Source organism: Pleurodeles waltl, chromosome 7, assembly GCF_031143425.1.
Source record: "Pleurodeles waltl isolate 20211129_DDA chromosome 7, aPleWal1.hap1.20221129, whole genome shotgun sequence".
NCBI classification, from domain to species: Eukaryota; Metazoa; Chordata; class Amphibia; order Caudata; family Salamandridae; genus Pleurodeles; species Pleurodeles waltl.
Window position 1 is genome coordinate 674,236,993 of NC_090446.1, and position 11,601 is coordinate 674,248,593.

The 11,601-nt window shown below is 44.1% G+C and overlaps 1 protein-coding gene across 2 annotated transcripts in view; it reads left to right on the forward strand.

Moving 5' to 3' along the window:
* PPP2R2B (protein phosphatase 2 regulatory subunit Bbeta) overlaps positions 1 to 11,233 on the forward strand; it is a 280,594-nt gene extending 269,361 nt beyond the window's left edge. For both annotated transcript variants that reach the window (XM_069244673.1, XM_069244674.1), the window contains exons 7-9: positions 3,396 to 3,565; positions 8,160 to 8,251; positions 9,878 to 11,233. In XM_069244673.1, coding sequence (XP_069100774.1) covers positions 3,396 to 3,565; positions 8,160 to 8,251; positions 9,878 to 10,157 — 542 coding nt within the window. In that variant the 3' untranslated portion in view covers positions 10,158 to 11,233. The remainder of the gene's footprint in view (positions 1 to 3,395; positions 3,566 to 8,159; positions 8,252 to 9,877) is intronic.
* Positions 11,234 to 11,601: the final 368 nt, after the last annotated feature.

An 11,601-nucleotide genomic window follows, 5' to 3' on the forward strand; every position in this document is an offset into this window, starting at 1 on the left:
TTTGCTTTCTAGAGGAGCATTAAACGGCTAAAGTGAAAGCAAGGTTGATGCAAGCATGAACTGAGTTAATGGCCGACACAGAGGTGGCTTCGGAGTAGACGTGGTGAAAAGGTGTATTATTTTAGCGCGTATGCTGCCTAGTCAATTAGAGATGTCCCCGGCCTCGTTCTGAACATGTAGGCGAAGGCATCCCCCACGCGGGGAGCGCCTCGGAATACCGGCCAGATGGATCATGAAGGAACCCGACACGCTGCCTCCCTGTCGCCATGGTGACACGGCGCGGCAATTAGAGCCTGCAAGTCTGCGCAGCCTTCATTTCTTCATGTGTGGGTGGTGGGATTAAGAGTGCGAGGCCCATACTGTGTGAAAAGTGAAGTTCTGTGGATCAGCGAATCCATCAGCAGCTTCCATGGTTTCAGTAGCTGCTGTTGTTTCCCCACCCCGCTTGTGCCCCAGCATGTCGCCTGTGCTTTTAGTAGTTATGAAAACACAACTCGTTGTGCATCGACGTGTGCTTGTGTAAATGTATGGATCTCAAGTAGCCATAACTCGTGCCTAAAAGTAACTTTAACTCGCGCGCCGGCTATGCACAGTTTTGTCATCAATAATGTAATTTCAAATGTTGCAGTGATGTCATTAATGATGTCGAACATGTGATGAGTGATGCAATAAGGGAGGTAAATAGCAGTGCATGGTGATGGCATGAGTTAAACGTACCTTACGGCACGAATTGTAGTTTCTAGAGATAACTATTACTGGTGAATTTCAGTTTTTTTTAAGTTTAAAATGTTATGTTGGCACTAAAATGTTCACCTAACTATAATGTCACTTTAACCTCTGTTCTTTTCAGTGAATGTCTAGTTTTTTTTATTTAAATGTGGTGACATTTTAATACCACATGTGAAGTCAGCCCCCGCCATGCAGGGCCTGTGGCCCTATAGTCAACCCGTTGCAGGCAAGGAACCATGCACAGCCTTTGGCTGCAGGGCTATCTCAACCCCCCCCCCCTGGGCAGCCAACCCCCCTGCCCAAGCCTTCAGGGCCCCATAAACCCATACCCTGGGGCCTTTTTATTTAATTGAGAGGAGTGGTTGTAAAGTCCCCCTCCCCGAGCCTCTCCATGCCACCTAAAAACATTTAATTAGGGGAGGGGGTCACGTTGCCTTCCTCCGTGGTTAATGTGTAAAATAAGTGCCAGGGCCATTGTCAGGAGGAGACTGCAGCTTGCACCACCCCTGCCACCTCTGGCAATGCCAGTACCAATACAACTGCTAACCATTACACTCCTATGAGTGTGACCATTCAGACTATTCCAGGTCCCCAAAGCTACAAGAATGCCTTGGATGGCAGGTATTATTAATTTTTAATGTGTATTAAATAATAAACAACTGCTGCTGTGCTAATCTCTAAAATGGAAAAGCAGTGCCACCATGTGACGCACTGTCATAAGTCCTGGTGTTGGCAATTAGGTGCCAGTACCAAGCACCGGAAACCACCAGCTCAAATTAAGCACTGCCCCCTCCCTGAGCCTTAAGAGGCCCGGGAAAGCCCATTCCCAGGGCTAAAAACATTTTTATTAGGCAGGTGGCATGCAGCTTCTCTTCCCAACCCAAATGGGCCCGAGGACCCTATCCCCTAAGGTCATACATTAATTATAGGGGAGGTGGGCAACTATCCATCCTCCCTAAATTAAAATGTGCTCAGTGGACCCCCATCGTCCAGGTCCACAGACTAATCACAGGGGAGGGTAGCTTGTAGCCCCCATCTCAATGCCTTGGGGGCCCATGGTACACTATCTCCCGGGGTCCAAAAATATTTATATTAGGGAGGAGGGGCTGCGGTCCCTCTCCCAAAGCCTTAAGGTGTCCTTGAGAGCCCACCCTGGGGCCAAAACCATTTTTATTAGGACTGGGAGGGGCAAGCAGCTCCCCTTTCCCAACCCAAATGGACCTGGGGTTCCCACCCCCCTGGGGCCATACATTAATTATCTGAGAGGGGGAGGATGGCCCTTCTACCCAGGTGCCTTAAGAGGCCCCAGGGACCCCATCCTGTCGCACCAAAATGAGCCCTGGGGATCCCATCCACAGAGGCCACAAGTTAACTAAAGGGGAGGAGGCATGTGGCCTCAGGAAGCCCATTACCCGGTGGCAAAAATATTTTTTTAGGGAAGAGAAGCACACAGACCCCTCACCAAGTCCAAATGGGCCCAGAGAACCTCATCCCTGGGGCAATATATTCATTATAAGCGGAGGGAGTGCATGGCCTCCCTCCCCAGTCATAAGAGGCCCCAGTGACCCCATTCCCTGTGCCATACATATTTATATTAGCCCCACTATCCAAGGCCAATTGGGCTCCCACGCCATAAGTAACTATAGGGGAGGGGGAGCGTGACCTCCCTGCCTCCCAAGCCTTAGGCCTAAAGCCCTATTTGGGCTCACAGAACGTGTTTGGAGCCCAGGAGACGGGGTGCCAGGGGCCCATTTGGACTTATGGAGAGGGACGCACACCCCCTCCTTTCCTATGATCATGAATTTTTGCCCCCGGGGCCCTTAAGCCTGTGAGCCACTCACTCCATCCTCTATGTAATAAATTAAAAACACAAACTGCAGTTTAATTATTTTTTAAATAAAAGTTGTGATCCTGGCTTTTTGTTGGCCCTCGGGACAGGTGGACCTTTGGGGCCCGAACAACAATGCCTAGGTGGGGCAGGATGTCACTCCCCTGCACCCTTATATTTTAAAAAAATAAAAAATAGACGAAGGACAAAGAACTAAGACCCCAATCACATAATCGCTGTCTGCAACACCTTTCCTCATGTTGAAGGCAGCTAATCAGAGCCTTGCTCCCGCTGCCATCTTCCAGATATACAAATATTTCTGATCCCTAATTAAAAAAAACTACTGAATGGATTTACACCAAATCGAAAAGTTTATTTTCTGGACCAAGAGCTAACTTCCAAATTTAGTGTGATTCCGTTCAGCCATTTTTACAGTAGCACTTCTTAAAATAGTCTATGAAAAATGCATGGAGAAATTTGGTTTTGGAACCCCCTTTTTTTCTAGGCCCCCGGCTGATGGATCACCCCGAAATTTTCCAGAAAGGAGCTGAGTTGGATGAACTTATTTTTTTTGCAAAATTTTCTGAAGATTCGTCAAACGACCATCACAATTATTAGCAACACAAAAAACATTCTGTCTGTGGAAAACTAAATATAACTACCCACTTGTGACTGCCAGTGGGAAATATAATTCAAAGTGGCGTGATAGTGTTTTTACTGCAATTATAGTGAATATTTGTTTTCTTTTTCCTTATTTTTATAATATTGGAATTGCTTATTTATCACTATTCCGAAAATCACCCACACTTATTTATGTCTATTCCTTGCTTCTCTCCAGTTTTTGAAGAACCTGAAGACCCGAGCAATAGATCCTTTTTCTCTGAGATCATCTCCTCCATTTCGGATGTAAAATTTAGCCACAGCGGGCGGTATATAATGACCAGAGATTATCTCACGGTCAAAGTGTGGGACGTGAACATGGAGAACAGACCTATTGAGACATACCAGGTAAAGGTGGCCTTATACAATCTCTGCCATTGGCATCACTCTCTGCAAATGCTGTACTTTTCAACATATGAGCGCATGTTGTTGATTCCTGTCTGTACACTACTTCTACCCCATGAGGTTCATTTAAACAAGTACAAGTAACACTAACAGGAAGAAGAATCCACGAGGGAGAGAGCAGGAAAAAATAAAGAGGGCTGAGGCTATTTATTGATATGATTGAAGCATAGGCTACGAGCAGGATGGGAAAATCCTCAGTAAGCAGGGGAGACAGTGAAATAGTGATCCCGAATGCAGTGAGAACAACGTTTTAAAATATCACCGTCTTCTTGAAAACGATGGAGAATCCCTTAAATTAGGAGAAATGTCAAATATGGTCATAACCAATCTAGGGAAATCTCCCTGTATGTGAGCGGAAGCAGTGAGCAGAGAAGGAATGCACCTGCTGGACTAAGGCTTTGAAGCTAGAGGTCCGAGATTAGGGATGACGAAATAATACAGATATAGGGCCCTTGCAAGGATCGCCCATGCAGGGTGGGAAGAGTGAGCAAAGATTTTCTTATGTGCTCTGGCTAAACTCCCACTGCAATTTTGCCAGGAAGGTATCACAGAGTCCAAGATGCCCTTGTGTTATTTATTTCCCATCACATCTAGCATGGACCGAAAATAAGATGTTCTTATATAGAGGTTTTGGGGATTTAAGGATGAATATTTTGAAAATTAATTCAGCTAAAAGAACTACCACAAAGTTTGAAAACAGTAATGAAAGGAAACATTTAGAAAAATAGTTTAAGTATTCCCTATTGATGTCAGCGGATGTAACTATTGTCACTGAAGGTTATGTAATCCATTGTAATTCCAAAGTAAAGTTGTGAAAAGGTAATTAAAATGTCTTAAGTATTGCTATAGGTCGTTTGTACTGGAACTGGAATAGGCCATAATTTAAGAATAGAGGGTATATATTGATGAGCTGAGTTATTTTTGCATTTAGACGCACAGTGTTTTTTTTATTTTTTATTGTGCTCTCTTGCAGTGCAAAGTATCTTGAGGGGGCCTCTCCTCCCTGGACCCACTCAGTGGCTGACGGGCGATGCACAAAAAAAACTCTGTTGATGGGGCCCCCTGAGGCTCGGCCCCACCATGCACTGTGGGCGTTACGGGGCCTTTGTTATGTCCACTGCTCTCTTGTCTTCTGCAACCGTTGTCGGACTGTAGGCTGTATCTAACAAGGGTTTTGCAATAGGGTTCTCTTCAGGGGCTCAAGCTGGGGATGACCTGGCAGAGGCTGAAAAACCATGAGTGATGGGAAGCACTTATGAGGGAGGTTTTCCCTTTTTGAGATTGAATTTGGAAATGTGATCCAGTTTATTGAAAGCCCTTCCATAAAAACATTAAAGTCTTTTGACCGAAAGCATCTTTTCATTAAGCATCTTTTGGAAAACTCTCATAGAAATCCTACCATTGTATGCCAATGTAAATCTCACTCCACCTATAAACGGCTTTACTGTCTCAGTGAAGGGAGGTTTCCTCTCGGATGGACCTTTCTTGGCTCTGCTAACTCCATCTACACACCTCAGCTTGACAACTACCAACATGCCAGGCCTTTCTTTCTCTCTTGTACACGCTGTAAGCTACCTGGCCTTGGAAGCTGGCAAACGTCTTTTATATATTCAGTTCCTATAAGGATTGTCAGAATAGCCTGGCGTTTTTAAAGGGGAAAACACATGTCCCGTTTTGGCAACTACCCAAAGTTTATTTGCATACCCTTTTACAACAGTAAACAGATTCCATTTCCCGAGGCATTTGATTCAGGGGTGTCAGGGCCATGCATAACATTCCCATCTGTTTTCAATATGTCCGAGGTCTTAAGTTCCTGATAAGATCCCATGTCTCTGTCTTTGTTACTTCACATTCAGAGCCACAGTGATGTGTTACGACTTCCGCTTTCACAGCTTAAGCTGGGTGTTATTGACATTTATAGTTATTTATGAGTCTGTTCTCTCAGCAGCTTTGAAGACAATCGGGCATAAAAAACAAAGTAAGAAAAAGCCGTAACAGAGTTTAGGAATGTGAAGCCAGTCATAGTGATGGAGGCCCAGAAGGTGGCATACCGACAGAGAAAGAGATAAAGGGCCTGAAGGAAGAGTAAAAAGAAGGACATTTGAAAAGGAGGAAGAAACTGTGGCAAGAAGGAAGGATCAAAAGGTTGAAAGGAGAAAACATTTGCATCAGTGGATGAAAGAAAGAATGGCTGGAATGATGAAAGGTTGGATGAAGAGTACATAGATGAATGGAAGTCTGGATGGAAGAGTAAACAGATGGACGGTGAATTGATGAAAGGAGGGTGAAATGATGGATGAAAAAGAATGCATTGGAAAACAATTGCATGCATGTTTGGAAGTGTGAGTGAAAGTATGGGTGGAAGTGTTTAATGATGATACAGTGGATAGACAGAATGGTAAAGTAAGAATGGATGGAATGGTGAAAGAATAGATAAAATAATGAAACAATGGATGGATGCATTGGAGTTTTAAAGGATGTAGAAATAGAAGGATCAAGGACAGGATGAAGGTACCTCATCTAGGGTTGCTATCACTTACCTGATGGCATTCAAAGTGGGGGTATCTTAATTTTCTGGCTACTCCCTTGCGGGCCCGCTCTTGGTCAGAGGAAGTAGGAAGTGCATCCTTCTGAGTTTGGAGCTAGTAGTCTGCTAATACCACCTCCAAACCAGCTAATTACCATATTCCTCCGTGTAATCTGTATATATATATGTATATATATATATAACTCACGGCCCCACCATGCACAGTTTCTTCTTCAACAATTTGACTGCTAATGTTTCATTGATAGTTATATTGGCCATGTGGCCAACCCCCTATAACCACCCAACCCCACACACAGCCAGTGGTTGGCCGCAGGGCCTAGCCTGTGGCTAGGCCCTCAGCCAACCCCTCTAACCATCCAGCCCCGCAATGCGTACGGCCTTTGGCCATGCGCAGCGGGAGTTGACCGCTGGGCCGGTCTCTCTGGGTGTGATAATAGGTGTGAGAAGGTGTTTCTCGGAGTGAGAGTGGGTGTGAGTGTGTCTGTCTGGGTATGAGAGTGGGTGTGAGAGTGAGAGAGAGAGAGAGAGTGTTTGGGTGTGTGAGTAGGTGTGAGAGGGTGTCTCTGGGTGTGACAGTGTGTGTAAAACTGTCTCTGAGAGTGGGTGTGTGGGTCTCTGAGTGTATGTGTGAGAGTCTGAGTGGGTCTGTGAGTGGGTTCCTGAATGTCTGAGTGAGTCTGTGAGTGGATACATGAGTGGCTAAGCGGGTCTGTGAGTGAGTGCATGAGTCTTGGAGTGGGTCTGTGAGTGGGTGCGTCAGCATCTGAGTGGGTCGGAAAGTGGTTGTTTTTTACCCCCCCCCCCCCCCTTTTTTTTGGGCACCCGCTTGACGGCTCACCCTAAAACTTTTGTTGCGCAACAAGAATCACTAGCACACTTTTTTGGGGAAAATTTAGTAAAGATTCGTCAAACGGTGCCAGTGATATAAGCAAGTAAAAAAACACTTTTTCTATGCAGACGGTCTCATCTATAACTACCTACTGGTGACCGCCAGTAGGTGTTTTTTTGTTGGGACTAGAGTTGAAATAACCAACCTTTTAGACAGAACCGTGAATTGATGTATATACTTGCAACAGACTGGGATCCTTACAAAACAGCATTCTTTCTCTTCAAAATCATAGCCGCTGAGTGTACAAATTGCTTAGAAGCGTATACAAATAGTTTGAAACCTCCCTGACTGGAGTGTCATGAACTCCCCCCTTTACCAGGTTGAGCAGGGCAGAGGTCCACTTGGCTGTTCTGTTTCACATAAAATATATATTTTTTTGTTTTTAGCTCTTTTTGGCTTTGATCAGAGGCTGCTGGGCTGCACAAGGATCCGCTGCTGCTAAAGTATAGCAGAATGGCGCAATGGGGTTAGGGAACAAAGAACTAGAAAACATAGAAGGAGGAAGAGAGGAGTGATGAGGTATGGATGGTTGGTGATATGTCTGGATGGAGACGGGATAAGGGACATAGAAAAGGAAAGGAGAGCAGAAAATGTATGAATGGATGGAGTGAATGACAGATGGATGGAAACCACAGATTGGAATGAAATGATAGAGGCAAGAGATAATGAATGGCTAAAAATAAAGGATTGAGACAATGGAGTTAAAAATGAAGAAAAGGAAGGTAAAAAAGGCAAAAAAGTATTGAGCAAAGGAAAGATGAAAAAAATAAACAAAGCATTGAGAAAAGGAAGGAAATTCCAGAATTTTCCTGATGCGAGCAATCGCCTGAACGACTGATATGATCTTGCCTCAAATTGCTCATTGCTATTTTGGATATAGTTCGAGGGGGATTTTATGCTCTGGCTACTCCCTTGCCCTCTGGTACATTGTTCCCCGTTAGCATTTTGTGAAATGGCCCCTCAATGTAAATCTAAATTTGTAGGACTTTTTCACTGTGCTTGTCCTTGTGAGATTAAAACACTAGACATAAAATGTTAATATGACAACGGTGGAATGCTACTGCTTGAGTTTTTACCCTGTGTTTTGACTCTTTTCGTAGGTACACGATTACCTCCGGAGTAAGCTGTGTTCGCTCTACGAGAATGATTGCATTTTCGATAAATTTGAATGTGTCTGGAATGGATCCGACAGGTAAGGAAGATGTGTTTTTTGAGAGAAGATTATACAATGCGGTGAAACATGCAGTTTAGTGACGCACCTGACCGGAGTCCTTCACCCTGTAACATTCCCATTATATTTAGCTCTCTTTTATGAATCATTGGTTAGTGAGAATTTCTGCTAAATGCTGGTACCTTTGTTTTATAAGTGTTTCTAAAGAAGTGGGAAACCGAGGGATGCTCCAATATGACTCACACTAAGCCAAGTAAACGTGTCCCCCAATTCTGCTGGGTTTCCCAAGCCACCATCCCCCCAAAAAATCTGCTTCTGTCCCTATACACCAGCCATGTAACTGGGGCAAGAACCTTTGGGAACGGCACAAGATGAAGGATAGGCCATTAGGCATGCCAAAGAGCTCTTGGGTGAAGACCACTTAGGTGCAACACAAAGTAAAAACCAGAAAAACCTGTAAGGTTACATCAGGTCCTTTAAAAAGATTTGGGGGCATATTTATACTCCGTTTGCGCCGGAATTGCGTCGTTTTTTTTGGCGCAATTTTGACGCAAAACTAACTCCATATTTATACTTTGGCGTTAGACGCGTCTAGCGCCAAAGTCCATGGAGTTAGCGTCATTTTTTAGCGTGGACACCTACTTTGCGTTAATGAGATGCAAGGTAGGCGTTCCCGTCTAAAAAATCGACTCCGAGGCATGTGCGTCGGATTTATACTCCCGGGCGTGATCACGCCCGGGAGTGGGCGGGTCAAAAAAAATGACGTACGGCCGCTTTTGCGCCGTTTTTTTGTGCCTGCAAAAGGCAGGCGTTAAGGGACCTGTGGGCTCTGAAGGAGCCCATAGGTGCCCTCCCATGCCCCCAGGGACCCCCCCTGTCACCCTTGCCCACCTCAGGAGGACACCCAAGGCTGGAGGGACCCATCCCAGGGACATTAAGGTAAGTTCAGGTAAGTATTTTTTTTTTTTTTTTGTGGCATAGGGGGGCCTGATTTGTGCCCCCCTACATGCCACTATGCCCAATGACCATGCCCAGGGGACGGAAGTCCCCTGGGCATGGCCATTGGGCAAGGGGGCATCACTCCTGTCTTTGCTAAGACAGGAGTCATTTCTATGGGGGTTGGGAGTGAAAAAAAAATGGCGCAAATCGGGTTGAGGCGCAAAAATTGCCTCAACCTGACTTGCCCCATTTCTTGACGCCCAAGCTCCATTTTCCCCTACGCCGGCGCTGCCTGGTGTACGTCGTTTTTTTTTAACGCACACCAGACGGCGCCGGCGGCTAACGCCGGCTAACGTCATTCAATAAATACGGCGCCCGCATGGTGCTTCAGAATGGCGTTAGCCGGCGCAAATTTTTTTGACGCAAAACTGCGTTAGCGCAGTTTTGCGTCAAAAAGTATAAATATGGGCCTTGATCCGGTAGGTAACATTTTCTGCATATTTGTGTATTCACCTTACTTTCCATATAATGCAGCCGCTGTGTAAATTGGAAATTTCATCAAAATCTGTCCCAGCATTTATTTGCCGTCAATAGGTATACAATTATGCTAAAAAATGATTATGAAAACTTTCTACAAACACACAGACGCGGAACGGCAACCTTTCCCAGCTTTTAACCATCTTTGTACTTTTGATTTTTTTTTTGCAGTGTTATTATGACTGGATCCTACAACAACTTCTTCCGAATGTTTGATCGCAACACGAAGCGTGACGTCACCCTGGAAGCCTCGCGGGAGAACAGCAAGCCACGAGCCATCCTCAAACCCCGCAAGGTGTGCATGGGTGGCAAGCGGAGAAAAGACGAAATTAGCGTGGACAGCCTGGACTTTAGTAAAAAGATCTTGCACACAGCCTGGCACCCTTCAGAGAACATTATAGCAGTGGCGGCTACAAACAACCTGTATATATTTCAAGACAAGGTCAACTAGGATGCTTGCCTCCCCAAGCTCTGCATTTTAAGGATCTCTCGTCCCATTTTTTCCTATTTTTGTGTGAATATTTTCTTCTGATGCAAAAAGATAACAAAAATAGCTGTTTATGATGAGTGTATCTTGGCAGCCAAGAAAACAAGTTCAACCATAGCCCTCCCTATATATGTGCACTCGCTGTGGGGTCCAGAAGGGAAGCGTAACCCTTCCTCCCTGCACTACTAACCTAGGTCGTCTGAATCTTGTATACATCCAGTGCTCTTTCGTTGCTGAGGTTTTTTTTGGCATCAGTCATGGAAACTACAGAGCACGGACCCAAGCCAAAGACCTCAAAATCCGTTTTTTATAATAAAAAATTAATAGAAAAAGTAATTTTCTCTTAATCGAAAGGAAAGCATACTGCTGATTTTTTTTCCCTGTAGTAATTGCTCTATTTGACAGCATTTCTGTTTCCAGTTCCATGTTGTATTTATTTTTACTTGTGTATGTTTGTATAGTTATTAATTTACTTGGGCCAGTCTGTTTGTGAGACAGTAGTAGTTACCTAAACACACAAACTACATCATAGCTGGTGGCTTCCAAACTACCCTATGCTCTGTAATGTAATGTAATTTCTATTCTCATGAAACATATGTGGAACCCTGCAAAGAATTCTTCAAGGATGAGGGAAAATGGACACTGCGGTGCCTTTACAGTACTCAAGAACACCTTTCACGCTTGTGTTGATCCACAAACCAAAATCAACTCTTCTACACAATCCATCTTTTTTATTGAATGATTCCGTTTTGACCCCTTGCATGTCCTATTTAACTATTAATTTATTGTTTTCTTTTTTTTAAAGAAACGGTCATTTATTTATACAATGTTACGATCTTAAACGAAGCATTCAATGCAATTTTGAAATGTCTCCTTTGAAGAGGTTATTAATGGACTACTTACTACGTTATAACAGATGGACACTTCTGTTTGCATGGCGAGGCTGGATCCCTTTTATATCGCGACCTGGATGATGAACATTCGGGTACTTTAACTGACAGAAAAATAGCTGATAATAAAAAAAACAACTGCTTTATTCAGCTTGGGTGAAGTGAGTTTGATAAAATTCTAGAACATGTGGATGGATATTTGAATTGTACTTTGGGGCTTGAGAAGAGTTGCCGGGATTAGACCTGTACTTGCTGAGATGTTGCAGTTCGTATGCTGTTTGCTATTGTGTACCCTGACTCAAAGGCAAGAATATAAACATGTCATTAATACTTTATCACATAATATGTGAAACATCTATGGTGAAAGCCATAGACAGTAGAAAATACCTTTGGTACATTTGATAGAGAAGAGAGATGAAGGATGGCTAAAAATAAAGGATTGAGAAAATTGAGTTACAAATGAAGAAAAGAAAGGTAAAAAGGCCAAAATCTGTTGTGCAAAGGAAAGATGAAAAAAA